Source organism: Lepisosteus oculatus, chromosome 28 (assembly GCF_040954835.1).
Source record: "Lepisosteus oculatus isolate fLepOcu1 chromosome 28, fLepOcu1.hap2, whole genome shotgun sequence".
NCBI lineage: Eukaryota > Metazoa > Chordata > Actinopteri > Semionotiformes > Lepisosteidae > Lepisosteus > Lepisosteus oculatus.
Window position 1 is genome coordinate 7,772,561 of NC_090723.1, and position 16,133 is coordinate 7,788,693.

At 43.1% G+C, this 16,133-nt stretch overlaps 1 protein-coding gene across 3 annotated transcripts in view; it reads right to left on the reverse strand.

Annotated features, from left to right (window-relative positions):
- The window catches only part of scn4ab (sodium channel, voltage-gated, type IV, alpha, b), a 46,215-nt gene that overhangs the window by 13,272 nt on the left and 16,810 nt on the right, over positions 1–16,133 (reverse strand). For all 3 annotated transcript variants that reach the window (XM_069185756.1, XM_069185757.1, XM_069185755.1), the window contains exons 6-19: positions 15,328–15,419; positions 14,308–14,565; positions 13,340–13,403; positions 12,616–12,757; positions 11,768–11,968; positions 10,534–10,728; positions 9,904–10,033; positions 8,136–8,374; positions 7,618–7,791; positions 6,640–6,996; positions 2,784–3,224; positions 1,867–1,987; positions 930–1,084; positions 12–185 (exon numbers count right to left, since the gene is read on the reverse strand). In XM_069185756.1, the coding sequence (XP_069041857.1) occupies positions 12–185; positions 930–1,084; positions 1,867–1,987; positions 2,784–3,224; positions 6,640–6,996; positions 7,618–7,791; positions 8,136–8,374; positions 9,904–10,033; positions 10,534–10,728; positions 11,768–11,968; positions 12,616–12,757; positions 13,340–13,403; positions 14,308–14,565; positions 15,328–15,419 (2,743 nt within the window). The remainder of the gene's footprint in view (positions 1–11; positions 186–929; positions 1,085–1,866; positions 1,988–2,783; positions 3,225–6,639; positions 6,997–7,617; positions 7,792–8,135; positions 8,375–9,903; positions 10,034–10,533; positions 10,729–11,767; positions 11,969–12,615; positions 12,758–13,339; positions 13,404–14,307; positions 14,566–15,327; positions 15,420–16,133) is intronic.

Consider the following 16,133-nt stretch of genomic DNA (forward strand, 5'->3'; position numbering starts at 1 on the left):
CCCAAACTTACATCCACAATGAGGAAATCGAGCCAGCACCAAGCATTAGTGAAGTAGGTTTTGAAACCATAGGCGACCCACTTCAACAGCATTTCAATGACAAACACAAAGGTGAACACTTTGTCCGCATATTCCAGGATGATTTTTATGGCTCTACGCTGTTCAATGTATATGTCTTCAAAAGCCTGGAAAATATGAGAAAAAAATAACATGAAGAATTTAAAACAATTAAGAGATCTTAATAGGGTAGGGGTGTTACCCCGGCGTCCTGGCCAAATTTCCCATTGGTCTTTACCAATCATGACCTCCTAATAATCCCCATCTCTGAAATGGCTTCATCACTCTGCTCTCTTCCCCACTGAGAGTTGGTGTGTGGGGAGTGTACTAGCGCATCATCCAGGAGGGGCTGCACACTGGTGGTCGTGGAGGGGATCCCCAATACCTGTAAAGCGCTTTGAGTGAAGTGTCCAGAAAAAGCGCTATATAAAGTGTAAGGAATTATTAATATTATTATTATTAATCTAGCTCAAGTGTTTCCAGTATTTCCAGTGTTTGACTGTTTGTTCAACAGCCTGATACAATTCCCCATTAAGACTAATGTTTAAAACTGGTACAAATAATTTGCTTTGTGCCCAAGACATTTTACTTCTGAGTTCTCAATTTCTATTACTTTGTATGGGGTAGCTAAATGAAAGGAAAGTTATAGCAAATGCATTTTAGGGTGGTTGACTGTCTTTTTAAAGACAAGATCACATGAAAAGTGCTGTTTGCTTAGATTAATGAACTTTGAACCCAAATGAGCAAGATGGACCATGGCCTTCTCTCACTTGTAACCTCATTTACAGTATGTCCTCTTTGGTTCAGTGAGCAGCAATCTGTCCCTGTTGTTAGCTTGGACACACATGATCCAGAGTTTGAGAAAAACACACCAGCGCTCCGCTGCTCAGCAGGATCATGAAGATGATAAAGGTCTCAAACCAGTTGTGCTCCACTATGGTAAAGCAGGTCTTCCTCAGGTTCCACCAGGATTTTCCTCTGCCTTGTGTGATGTCCACCGTGAGGCAGGGGAAGCGTCTCACACAGCCTGTGGGCGGAAATATGAAGATATTAACCCCCGAGTGTCAGGAAGCGTCAATCAGGACCCTATGCAGACGGCAGAATCCGGAAGGGAGTGTAACAGACACGGGGGAGGGAAGACTGGGATCGGGGCTGGTAGACGCACAGGGGGGCGTGACGACAGTGTGCTGGTGCTCGGGGGGGAGTGGTCCAGGCGAACAGTCCAAAGGGATATCCAGGGTGAGCAAAAGTCCAGAAATGGGTGATCCATCCTCAACAGACACGACAAAAGTTAAAAACCGTAGCGGGATCCGCAGGGACAGGGAGATAAAAAGCCAGGAGCTCCGAGCCCCGGACCCAGATGGACATGACGCCGTTGTGAAGCCGATGCCGTTGGGTCTCTCCTGGACCCTCTGGTAGGCGGGCTTCTGGGCGTCCATCTTCCAAAGCTGAGCCCAGACTGGTAGGAGCGTCTGGCTTATAATGAAAATGGCGCATCTTAAATAAATTCCAAAGTCAAGTCCATCACTCCATGCCTTTGGCTAGACTGGATGTTCCTACACCCTTTGGCCTTTCAGGTGCCATGTGCCACAAAGCAGAATTCTCACCACAATTCTTCACAAGAATCCCTGAGAAGAATGTGGTTGCCGAGACAATCAGTTGATATGGCAACCAGGGATGCACTGCACATGCCTGCATCCATATTGACACTGAATAATCCTTCACCCTCCTCCTACAGTGCCCCTTGTGGGAAACCAGTGAGTCCACAGCAGCAGTAAATAGACATTGGGCAGTGTGCTGGATCAGTACCTTCTGTGAAACAGGCCTCTGGGTCATCAGATTCAGGCGTCTCCTCCAGTTTCTCCTCCACCTCTGGCTCCGGAGGCTTGAAGTCAACAGTGCTGCAAGAGCCTTCATCACCGAGCTTCTTCTGCAAAGCAAGGCTTCCCAGCGTTAGAACTGCAAACACACTTCACAATACACAGACTGATCACCATGTAGACCGTCTACACAGTGTCTCACTTTGCAGCTCCTGACACTTCCTGCAAGTCTCGTTCACCCCTACCGATATGTCGGTGTTTTGTGCAGAAAGCCCCCAATAACTACTGTCCACTGTGCATGCTTCATAAAAAGGCCATAAACGGCTGTTGGGAAATTAAAGGAGGACTGCTGTATGTGGTACAATACAAATAAATTTATTTGTGAGGAATAAAAGAACAAAGTGATCAGCCACACTAGATCAAAAAATGGAGACATGCTAGATAACAAATTATAGGTCTAGTGTGTTAGTGCAAGGCACAGCGTCAATATGATACAGGTAGCTAGTGGACTGACACTACTAGGTGATTAATGAGCCGCAGTCTTCCTGTTTCTAAAGATCCACACCGGTCTCTTTTCCAACCACAGATTGTCTCTGCAGATGTTGCGTTCTCACATGTAGGATGATTTTCCAAGTGGTTTTTACTACTTCCCTGTAGTGCTGACAGGAGCCGATTTTAAGCTCTAGCTTAGATTGATGTTCACGGCTTTTGAGCTGCGCAGACACACCAGCTAGTTTCACCAAGGAGTGTCGCTTTAGTCAGATTGGGAAGCAGCTTTCACCCCCTCACTTTAAGGGAACGCGTAAAGGAAAACACACCAGAAAAAGCACGGTTAAATAAATTGCATTTGCAGATGGATGTCATATCCACATCTGCAATCGCAAACAATACAGGGACATTCCTTACTTTTTTAGTGTCGTCAGGTTCGCATTCAGAGCTGAAGTCTTCCTCATCTGGGTTTTCAAAATCCGACTCTCCCTTTGCAATTGGCACACTGACCGTCACTTGCGGGTTTGTGACAAACGCACTGCGGTCGACTTCGTCTGCTGTGTTGGCCTCGCTGGCCGACACCCCATCTAACATCTTCAAGTCAGTTTTGGTCTCTTCTCCCGTCTCCATGTGGTTTAGGACAAAGTTCTCCTTCTTTGGGTCATTGTCTTCTTCTTTTGGCTTCCTGCCCAGCAGCCGGAAAACCAGGTTCAGGACTGACTTTTTCATAAAGTCGATTCCCCTCGTGATCCTGCCGATGGCGATCTGAAGGTTGTTCATCTCCCCATCCTCGTCGCCACCCGACAAGTTGTCTGCACTGAAGGAGCTCAACAGCAAGGCCAAGAAGAGATTCAGCACCTGGGAAGAGGAATATGTCCATTCCTGACATCATAGGACATAGCATGGGTCCACAAACACCTGCATCAACATTGCTGACATCATAGGACATAGCATGGGTCCACAAACACCTGCATCAACAAACATCTGCATTAAATGTTACTTAAACTCCATTGCAAATGAAACAGTAGCTTTTAGATCATACCAAGTGCACTTTTAATTATAAAAATCCTGCTTTACAAAATCCTGACCCAAACAACCCAGCCTTGGAATAACTTTGGAAAGCTTTCCAAATTATTTGCAGGTATGTCGACTGGTTTAGATAGGATCCTTCCCTGGTTGCTTTTTATAACAAGTGCTTCTGTATCTTGATAAGAGAGTTGCCACTTTAGGATTAAACTAGAGCAGCCCTTTTCTCTAAAAAGTTAAACAATCAGTGTGTTTTGGCATAGACAGCAGAATGTGAAGGTTCATTAAAGTGGGATGAGAAGAGTCCAATTGCCAATGGAAAAGCAGTGCTGAAATGAAAGTTTTCTCTTAACTCTGTTCGACCTGTAAAAGATTAGAATGTGAAAACTAAAATTCAAACTTTCAAAGAACCAATCAAGATTCAAAATATTGAAAGGCATTTAATGCACAACCAGGGAGTATTGCTACCAGTATTACGTTTTTAAGACTTCTCTGTATAGAATTTGGAGAGACTAACAGATACATCCTTTTTCATTGGTATGAGGATAGTAACCTCAAAGGTACAGAGCAGTAGGTGGGACATCACATTGGCACTCACACATGCCAATATTGTGGGCAATTTAGAAATGCCAATGAATCCATAGATAGTGCATCTTTGGGCAGCGGGTAGAAATCGCAATATCCAGAGAAAAGCCATGTGGAGATCAGGAGAACATTCAAATTCAAGACAGACAGAGTAAGATGTGAACCCAAGATGCTTTGCATTGCAAAAGACAATGTTATACACGGTACCAGCCAAAAGGTGGCATGGATGCTTTGCTTATTAAAATCGAATGCAAGCAGAAATGAAAAACAGTTTTTCTGTCTGAAAGATCAATGTGAATTGTGGACACTAAAGTCCAGAATTTTGCCAATAGCGTTAAATGACTCTTAACCATACCACACAACAGATTTATGTGGTTCGGTCATGACTGAAGCACTCATAAATATTATGCTGTCTGACGCCTGTGTCCAGACAGCTATCTTTAGTGCCGAAATCGCGTTAGTCCACTTCTCGGTTCCTATTTCCCAAGTTTAGATGCAGATCATGTGTTAAAGAGCCTGAGCAGGCTGATACTTTTCATTCTATATGGGTCTTGTGAATCAGCGAGGCCCTCTGACAGGGATGACGAGGGGAAGGATGTTGAGTTGGCGAGGAGGGGAACATGTGGAAAACCAGGAGTTGTGTATTTTACCAATAACAGACTAATCTTCCTGCGAATTGGTCGAGCACTTGTGCAAGATGCTTTCAAGTGGTTTCTTAAAGGAATATAACTCCCAGACTATGCTGAATCAAACCTGCAAACAAATTGATTATAGCCACTTTCAGAATGCATTGCATTGGGTTTAATCAGCTATGTTTTGCTGTTGTTTGGAGGACAGGAGTTGTGCCGCCACAGCTGCCTTTTTGCTTTTCAAACGTTCTCATCACTTCAGATACCAAAAGCAATACTTGATCGACAATATTGACAAGCAAGCCTTAGATATGAGAAGCATTTGAAAGACTGAGCATAATCTCTATGCTGTTGCAGCAAAGGGCAAAAAATATTTGTGTGCTCGCAGAGATTAGAGAATAATCACCCATTATTTGTTAATTAATCCCATTGAATCGGAAATCACCACTTGTATGTAAACTCATCTTCGAGCTACAATTCCTTAACCACAAGGAGAGAATGAGGACCTAAGAAGGCACTTATCTGGTGTTCCCTCCTGTGACAGCTAACTGTCAACTTGTTTTTATGCTCCATAGTGTCTCACAGGAGAGTTAACTCTGGCTGGGGGGAATCCCTCATTGTTCACAGTCACTTAGCAGGTCCCAGGAGTTGGTATTGCACTGAGGAAACCCCGGTCAGTTAAATGAAACTCCTTCCAACATTCAGTTCAATAGTCACATAAAATCCATTCAGTCAGTGGATACAGACCAGCTTTGACACCAGGAGCATCTGGACTAGAGGGTGCAATCTGAACTCGGAGGCAAGGCCTTTACTGGATTTGATATTTCTGAGATCTTGATGGATTTTTTTCAGTGTCATGTAAAGCCTATCATCTAAGCCACATCTAAGCCACCAGGTCAGAAGGGAGAGACTTCTTCTTCTCGGTCTTTTCTCGGCCTGTCCTCTACGAGCAGGACGTGACCCCTGTGCCAGTATTATTTCAGCGGAAGTGGATAACAGGACTACGTCACAGCAAAACGCTTCAAAACCACAGATCATGTTTACATGGGGCTTCGTCATTTCCTTTCAATTAGGAGATTCGTTTGAAGCATAGCCGCCCTCTTGTCTTGTTCTTTGTGCTTTCAGCTGTTAGTGTTTGTACCTCTGATGCCAGAGGGCTCTCACTTGCGCTGGGACTTAACACATCCCCAAGGTCAGAGCTGCTGAGGCTGGCTCAGTCATGTCATTTAAATAGAAGCCTTTGAATAAATAGCTTGTCTCCTATCTGCAAATGTTTGTGCACAGGAACCAAGACCAGCCAATAGGATGAGACAAAAAAAACCCTGTTAGTTTTGGCACAGAATTCTGCCCATGGCTTTTGTTACTTCATAGCATGTGCTATTTCCTTCTCTCCCTATGAATAACCCAACAGGAAATACAGTTGGTGTCATTTATAGTAAAGAACCATTAGGGTCCAACCATAAATATGGAGTCTGTATAGTATATCAAACAACAGCTAAATACCATCTCCTTGTCTGTAATAGTAAACTCAGTGTCAAGGACACATACTGTATGAGCTTTATGAATATTGTTTAGTAGTTCTTGGTAGAAGTAAGAAAATCAGCAGCAAATAAAGTATTTCAGAGGTCTGGAACGTGACAATTCGCCTTGCAAATAGCATCAAAGTCCAGACCTTGTTGGTTCCATTCTATTTCTGTAATTCCGGTATCCAATTAAAAAAAGATAAAAGCACCTTTTACCACAGTTCAAATTAAATGGGGGGTGATTATGAGGAGAAACCAAATACAAATAGCGTCAGTGTCACTCCCGGAAAAACCTTAGATTAATGTGATAAAATCGGCTTTTGCAAATGGAAATGATTGCAAAAGCAGCTCACAATCCTCTCAAAATGCAGATTTTTAACATTTGCATTTTCATCCTGCTTAAGGCGCATGCTATAAAGGTTCTAACCGAGTTCACTAACAGCTGGTGCACAGGCAGGGAAGGACAAGCAAGGCAGGAATCGGAAAGGAGAAATCGGGGGCACCACTCACCACCAGGTTGCCGATGACCATGACCATCATGAAGACGATGAGGCACATGGCCTGCCCGGCCACCTCCATGCAGTCCCACATGGTCTCGATCCACTCGCCACACAGGATCCGGAAGACGATGAGGAAGGAGTGGAAGAAGTCGTTCATGTGCCAGCGAGGCAGCTCGCAGTCCGAGGCGATCTTGCACACGCAGTCCTTGTAGCTCTTGCCGAAGAGCTGCATCCCCACCACGGCGAAGATGAAGACGATGATGGCCAGCACCAGGGTGAGGTTCCCCAGGGCCCCTACCGAGTTCCCGATGATCTTGATCAGCATGTTGAGGGTCGGCCATGATTTGGCCAGCTTGAACACACGGAGCTGTTTCACAGAACCAGAAGAGGGGACACATTCAACCCTGCCGTCTTTAGCAGTTGAGCAACACCAAGATTCTTAAAATACCCCAAACCTGGGCCTTGATGTTTGAGGTCCTGCAGGTGCTTGAGCATTCACACATTGTAAAACTTCGGTGCTGCCCATAATGTCCAACCCTAACAACTGTTGCTCATGCGCCAACGTTTCTAATCTGAAGGAGTCACCTCTCAATTTCAAAGAAGCTTCAAGGCCTTTTTCCTCTATGCAGAAGAGCGATTTAAACATTGGAAAATGTGATAGAAAACAAAATCAATTTTTTACTGAAATAAAAACTAGTTAACTCACGGAGACTTAACATAGAGACTTTAACCTTTACTGCAGCCTGCACCACTTTGGTCCACAAAAAAATGTGCTTGTGACCCTGATCAAAAATGGTTGAAGTGATTTGTGTTTTCGACGGCTTACCTTCTACAAAAATCTGGCCTGTACTCCCAGTACCCCCAGTGCAGTGCACCCAAGGTTATGAACCACTGCTTTCAAGTTAAAAAGTCCTCTTTCGTCCTTCGAAACGACTAACTAATTTACAGTAACTCCTAGTGTTTAAGGGGAGAAGAACTCATATCGTACCAGACGAAATGACCTCAGGACAGACAAACCCTGGACGTTTGCAAGCCCCAGCTCCACCAGGCTCAGAGTGACAATGATGCTGTCAAAGATATTCCAGCCAGTCTGGAAATAGTAATATGGGTCCAGGGCGATAATCTTGAACACCATCTCAGCCGTGAAGATTCCTGTGAAAACCTGCAGGCATCCCAAAACACTAAAATTAGTTTATCTATTGTTTCAAATCCCAGCTGGCACACAAATAAGATGCAAAGCTGCTCTTTATTAATGATGATGTACCTTTTGAAGATGGTGGTCCTGTGAATCTGAAATAAGGCTAATTTGTTTGCTCCTCTACATATATTGTGCTATAAACTGAATTTGTATGGCAATCTCTTCTAAGTATACTGGGGGCTCACCCCAGTGAAATACATAGTTAAAAGTTAAGTAAATTAACTAATTCAAGACAGACTGGTACAGGTGTTTACAGGTGTAAATCTGAGCTACAGAAACAGGAGAGAAAGCTGGTGTCGGATTCTTACCAAGTTCCCCACAGAGAGTATATGCTCAAAATCCTGGCTCATGGGGTAGTGTTCCATGGCCATGAAGAGGGTGTTCAGCACAATGCAGATTGTGATGCCAAGGTCAACAAAGGGGTCCATCACCACAAAGTGGACGGCATGCTTAAATTTAATCCACAAAGGGCAACAGTCCCATTTCAGGACCTTATTGGCAAATTTGTACCACCAAGGAGGACATTTTTGCTGTGCCTCTTCAAGTTCTTGTACCAAGAATAACAGGAAAAGAAAAGAAAACAGCAAAAAAGTTATCAACATCAAGAGACATTGAGAGCAGAAACTGCAGCCAGACTTCTTAGTGATACAGTCTGACACAACGGGTGTTCGCAGATTGAGATAGCAGACTCCAAACTGTTTTAATAGTCTATCAGACACTTCAACTCTACTCTAGCTGATGGACATGTGGACAACAGACAGAAGATACCCCAAGGTTGTTAGAAATATCAGCTGCACTTCCTTTAGAAGGTTTTTCAAACACACTCAGAGGAGAAATGTCACAATATTAGCTTCTTTTCACAAGCAAGTCATTTTCTTCAAGTTCAGACCTGACGTGTGCTCGTGAGAAAAGCAGAGAAAACTCTTCAAAGATATGCTGAAGACCAATCTGATGTGCAACACCAGCTCATTGACAGAAGAAGGCCCTGCTTCAACGCTCTCTGCACCTTGAAACCATGCCATGGCATCAAGAGACAGGAAAGCAGCAACAGCAGAAACAGCAGGATGTGGACCAGATCATCTATTTTATTCTGGAATACAAATTCAAATTGCAATAGGATCCATCTATTCCAGATTGGCGTCTCTGGGTGCCTTTGGACCCACCAATTAGTAGGTGATCATGGAAGACAATCGTCCTCAACTACAAGGGATATCAATACAGCTATTAACCGTCTTTAAAAGGATAAAAGGTTAAAGGCTATTTTTCTGACAGTAGGATTTTGACAAGAGCATTGGTGTGATACCAACTGGACCTGAGTGGTGACAGGGTGCTGAGCTGGAAAAGCATGGGAATTATCACCTTACAGGCATGTTATTGTGCAGAAGCAGAACATCATCCACCCCTCACACTCTCTCCTCCTGCAACAATGCTACATGAGCTCTTATCAAATCAGTTCTTACATGAACAGTGACACTTGATAATCCTACCAGTTAGAAATTGCATCAGATTAATGCTGCGATGGCTTAACTTCCCTGTAAGCCGATGGTATTTTAAACCGATCAAGTCAATTATCGTGTGCATGCATGTGATTATTAGAAGCTTTTATTAGACAGACCCAGTAGTTAAAAGGCAACAGGACAGTAAATCTATAACTTCATTATAAAAATTTGGTGAAAGGCCAGAATACAATTGGGAATAACATATATTTGACCTATTAAAGTAAGAGGTGAAGTCATATGGTTATAAACAAAAATTCAGTGAAGCTCTCAGAAAGGTGTACCAGGGCCAGCTTCACACTGGACAGTGAACCATGAGCACCATCTTGGTATAGCAGAGTTAGGAAAGATAATACATGACACAGACTACAGGAAACTGGGAAAGCAAAAGTAAATGCATTGAGTGTGCATGGTCAAAAAAAGTACACAAAAACCTTTGTAAATTAAAATCTGTTAACTGTGGTAAAAACCTTGTTCATGTCTTTGTTCTGTACATCCAATTTCAACACAAGCAGCCAACGCAGCAGGGAATCGTCAAGCCCATGTTGCATGTTACGCAATACTGCTTAGTATCAGTTACCTTCCATAGCATTCGTGAGGACACTGACGGCGCTGGCTCTCCTCTTCTGCAGTCCCGGGTCTTCCAGGTGGCCAATACTGGGCCTGGATTTCAGATTCTCCTTCTCTTTTTTCTCCTCTTCAGCGACAGACTAGAGAGATGCACCACACGGTGACAGAATAAACTAAGAGCGACTGAGACAGACACCACAGTTTGGTAAATGTGGATTTCTGGAAGTGGATTTCAACATTATAAATCTACTTGTGTGATGACTTAAAAATATGTACACTGTGATGTCAATATCTGGCCTGAAATGACAGCCAGTTCGCACGACCAGGTGAAGGGAGTTATATGGGATGATTGAAATCACCAGGCTCCAGCTCTACAATCCTGGAATAATTTTTTGGCCTCAGAAATGTGCCTCTCCAACAGGACGAGAGTCAGTTAAAAGACTTAGTCATTAACTAAGTCATTAGTCAACCCAGCTGGTTGGAGGAGCTGGAGGAGCCGAACCAGGTTCTGGGAGGTGCCACAGGACTCTGCTATCTCAGGCAATTCATTAGACGAGCTTTCATAGCTGTACACATATTCAGACTGCTCCTGCTGCACAATGTAGGCTTGACTTCCTACTCAGTTTGAACAGACGCCCACCTCTTCATCACTGGAGACCCGGTCGATGATGACTCTCGGCACGATCCTGCCATTACAGTCCCTGACGGCCCCCCCGTCCTCCCCCAGGCTGTGCTCGTCGTCGGCGAACTCCTGCTCGGACACGCTGTCCTTCTTCCTCCCCTTGTGACTGCCCAGCGAGGAGTGGCTGGCGTGGACTCCTGCCGACCCGTGCAGCTGTTAATGGGCAATTAACAGTAACGAGTTCAGCGCTGGGGTCCTTTCGCTTGCCGGCTCGGAAAACATTATTAATAACTGGGTGAAAATCAATAAAAAACAATAGTAATGAAAACTAAAGAATCTATTACAATTCAAAATCATCTTCCCGTTCCAGGTTCCTACCTAAAATTGTAGATGCTATGTCAGTGTATAATATGGATAAATAGATATACATGTATGATAGAAAAGGATTGAATATCTGTATTTTTGTAGACAACAAAGGTAACAAAACCATACAATAAGATTCAACCGCAATTTAGTGAAGTCTAATAAAGATGTAAAGACAAATTTTTGAGGAAATATATCCTTGTGCAGGGACACCCAGCTGCGCCTAGCCTCAGTGTGACAGAGTAGCTTCCTCCTACAGAAGTTCACCCAGAGCCACAGGGGAGTCAAGACTCGGGCTTGTCAGGGGTCCTGCTGCAGAAGGGAAAGAATTCACCCCCCCAGTGCCGTCCATCCCAGTACGGAATGAACTAACTGAATCAGCCCTTTGACTAATGGATTCGGAAGCCCACGGATGTGCGAGATTCTTTTACTCCACTGAGAGACTAAAAACAACCATATTCTCTTCGGCTCCTTTTCCCAGGTGCCACCTTTTTTACTTGAATTCCCGCCATCATGACTGATACGTCCATCACTGTAATAACATCCGTAATACTTTATAAACCCTTTTACAGTAGAGGTACACAGGCATTCATAGTGCACCTAAACCTGATATGAATCCTAGCTCGAACCCTACCTCAGGCCATCACAAATTTACCTCATATAGAGGCTTGAAAAGCAATCATTTAAAAGAGTTTCATCTTGACCTCTGACAATTGTGCATTGTGTGGGTATTAATATAATTACTTAAGTATCTATTGGAACAAACATTGGAAACCAGTACCAGAGCTGTTCCATAGCCTGTGTGAATGTGGCTGCATAAGACCGCATTCATGTATAATGTGGCCAAGAAAGGCTACTGCAGATGCTGGATGTGGTGGAAGAAGCTCACCCCCGCCTCCTGTTTCTTCAGCTGTTCCAGGATCCGCTGGAACTCCTCCTCCTTCTCTTTGGCCTCAGCCATGGTGGCTTCGTTCTGCTCTGCGTACGCCATGGCCACCACAGCCAGGATGAGGTTGATGAGGTAGAAGGAGCCCAGGAAGATGATCACCACGAAGAAGATCATGTAGGTCTTGCCAGCTGCTCGGAGCGTCTGCATCGCAAGAAAAGGCACCCAGTTTGGTAGGGCAATGCAGAGGGGTTGTCCACTCCTGGTCCTGCAGGTCTCTTTGTAACGCCAACAGCTTCAGAACTGACGAAAGCTGTTTAGCTGATTCGGGTAACCCCATACTTAGCAACCCCGGGCAGTTCAGTGCTGAGCTGGATTGAAACCCAGCATTCGCGGAGGTCTTCCATAACCAGTGCTGGTCAGCACAGATATGATTGAGCATTTCAGTAGAGTTTACGTCAGCTTCATAGAGCTTAAATACTTGCTTGACAGCACTGTGAAATGACAGGGGTAGCATTTGTTATCCTAGACTCTGATCTTCAAGGTTCACAATTTTCACAGTTTACTTAGGTTTCTTTAAATCATCAGCAGCTCAAGACTTAGGAAAAGGTTGAGCTGAAATAAGATTTAAACGGAGCCATAGACTGGTAATTGTGTACAAATGTAGCTTCCATCATTAAATTCCCAGGTCTGGTCATCCAGGAGTTTCAATGCCTGCCTTGCATGCCACGGCTAAATTAACCAGAACAGAAATCCTCTTTGAAATGCTCAAAAATACATTTCGGTTGAATAATTCCTCATTTTATTCATCCAAACCTGCACGTCAGAATCGGTAAGGAGGGCACAAGTACCAGCTGGAAGAGATTCTCCCAGAAGTCCTGCGTCATCAGGCGAAACAGAGCCAGGAAAGCCCAGCCAAAGGTGTCGTAGCTGGTGTAGCCATAATTCGGGTTGTTTCCAGCCTTCATGCAGGTGTATCCTTCTGGGCACCTCCTGTCAGCATGGTAGTGGCCACATATGAGTTCAAACAGCAACCACCTGGACAGCCTCATTCTCTAACCTCCACCCACCACCCTCAGTCTTATGCTTGACACATGCCCTGATATAGTATCCGGAGGCATTTAACAGCATTATATTGTAGAAACTATGCTAATTATACACAGGATGAGCTATGCACTCAGGCATTGCTCACAAAGATTTCCATCTACTTAAATACACCCAGTAGGTCCCATGTCTCATGATATATTGCGTATATAAGGTCCAGTAGAGCACAGCTTTTGAATAGGTATAGTAAGGTAAACGTAATTGCTCAGCCAAGCACATAGTGCTCAGCCTGCTGGATTAGTGGGTACTGTAGATCTAAGTGTGAGATATGATGCACATGTCCTGCATGATATTATGATATGTACTAATTAGTCATATATGTCTAAAAAAAGATGCCCACTTATGACTGTAATTTTTTGCTTTAGTGAAGAAACTCAGCTCCCAGAACACACAGAACATGAAAAATTGTCAACAACATCCCATCATCTAGAAGTTATTCAACGTGCTCTTAGTGACACAAAATGAACCTACCCAGCATCCGAGCTGTTCCCACAAAGGAGGGCATCCAAGCTGCCTTCCAGGAAGTAGAAATTGTCTTAGAAATATAAAAAAAGACAAGGAAGCTTTTAGAGCCTTATTCTTCACTACCACTGCGGGAAGCAAATGCACCGAAAAGTTATTAAAAAAATCAAAATCCATTTATTCCTCAGCATTACCGTTTGCTCCAAGTGTAGGCAAAATTAAGTTCTACATTTTTTTTTAAATTTGGACTTTACAGTGAAAACTCAACTTTAGGAATTAGGGATTTTGAGGAGTGCATAAAGGCAAATTCGCATATAGTTAAGTTGTACCCTATAATCCTTATAAAAAAAACCCTACTAACCTCTTACAGTAATTCAAGATATGTAATATCTTGTAATAGCAAATAGCAAATGTAATAACAAATAAAAGTAAATAAGATGACTATACAGGCTCACTAACTAGCTCTTGTAGGAGTGCTTGATGAAGTTTTCAGAGAATAAAGCACTTTTTCAATATTTTTATTTTACAGAGCTGAAAAGCATAACCTGAGACTATTATTAATTATTAAATATTATGTATAACTGTATATTATTTTCTATTTTTATGCCCCGCCAATCTGGAATAACTAATTTAGAACTAGAGGTGAACTCTGACCTCTACACACGCCCTTCTGACACGCCCACCTACCAGAACCTTGTCCAGTCACATGCAACCAGCTCTACAGTGCTGTACAGGAGAGTTAACACAGATTGGAGTGTTAACCACAGAGTGGTGTGTTGTTGATTGATATCACTGCAAGTTTGCTGGCACCCAAAAGGCTTTAGGAGCCACTGTTTTGCAGTAACCAAGGAAAGTCTAGCTCATTTAGATTTTGTGGTATTCTTTGTCATTCCAAGTTATAAATCAAAGCATTGCACACTAAGTCGTTGTCATTCTAAGATATGAATCAGAGCATTGCACACTAATTCCTGATTTACCGTTATTGTTCACATATTCATTCCAGTCAAACACAGAGGTATCATTCATGTAATTAGAAGTGGAGTTCCGATGGTTGTCGTCAACAATCCATGTGTCATTCATGAGTGGGGGCCATCTGACACACTTCTGCCTGAGATTACCCATGAACAGCTGGAGCCCGATGAGTGCAAATACGCTTAGACAGAACACTGTCAGAATCATCACGTCTGACAGCTTCTTCACTGACTGAATCAGAGCTCCAACAATGGTTTTCAAACCTGACAAGACAGATAACATAAGCATTGTCAGCTGAACTGCAAGAAGTGGGAAACTGTTATTTTCTTTAATTATTGAAGGCATTGAGTAGTTTAGAGTCATGGAAGGGATGATTAATAACCTGCATTTTCCTGTAACTTCATTTGTTGGATTTGCACTCATTTGTGTGCGTCATCAGAGATTCTCTCTTAAATTCCTACAAACTGTTTTAAATATCTTTTTCAATGCGTTTTTTCTGTTTTTTTGCTAAGTATGGAGTCAATCAATGTATCATATCATTGCACCACACTCTTTGGCTCCCTAAAAAAACAATAAATCTGCTACAAAACCTTGTTTTATGTTTCTTTTAAATCATGTGAGACAAATATTTACTTTGGGTACATCAGGACATGTTCCACCTATGCATGTGCAGCAAAGAATGGAGGGATACCCTATACCCAAATTGCCATACCCAGGACCTAGACAATATAAACCTGCAGAACATGCAGAGGCACAAAAAAAGAGTAAATCACAAATTGAGCTGTGAAAGTAATACTATTCACATTAATATGGTTTGGGGTATTGGATGTGTTAGCCACAGAACATATGAAAGTGTGATGTGGACATAACTCTACCCAAACTTTGTCCAAAGTAGGGTTTTTGCTGGCCTCTACCACACACACACACTCGAATATACAGAGGCACACTCACGACCGCAAGCATTCAGAACAGATCTCCGTGTGCTGGTCAAAGATTAAGTCTGGATCTTCTTCAGCAGCACGTACCAGGAATTACAGTGATTGTTTTAAGAGCTCGGAGTACACGGAAGGTCCTGAGAGCAGAGACGTTGCCCAAATCGATAAATTCAGTGGCGTACCTGCACATAAACATAAATAAACACATTGATACCACTGAAAAAGCATATACTGTGTTATCAACTGTTATTGGTGATGTCTGTAATTCTGTTGGCCGTATTTTTGCACGCAGTGCATTTTACAAAAGGCAACGCTGATCTGTTGCTATGGTAAATGATATGGTTTAACAGAGGTTAAATTTAGATCAAGGCAACTGTCCACTTGTGATGCCAAATGGTAGCATTATCTCTCTGACAGCTGATGAGAGAAGGGATGGACCACTCAGCCACCTAGTGGATGCACGCAACAGTTCTGTAAATCAAATTGCTTATTACAGGGGCCGTGCTTTGTGCATGAACTCAAACTTACCAGCAATATTTTTACTCTCTGTGAAGCTATATAATACAGTAGCTGTAACAGTCATTCATGCTTGAGAGGTGGAAACAGGAGCAGGACATAAAGGTGCATTTCAAACAGAAATCTTCAGACAGACCCTCTAAATGTAACATTCCTTACTGCTCATTAATTATTAGACCCTTAGACAAATAGTTGCACTGTGCAGGCAACAGGGAAGCTATTTAAGTTCTTCGAATGCACAGAGCTAAAGCATCACACATTATTGATTAATAAGAGCAAAAAGCAGAGAGGATTTATCTTCTCAGATAACACTAGGAAGCAAAGAGGATCTGTCTCCAGTGCCAGGAATGGCAATGACAATCACAAAACACTCCTTCCAA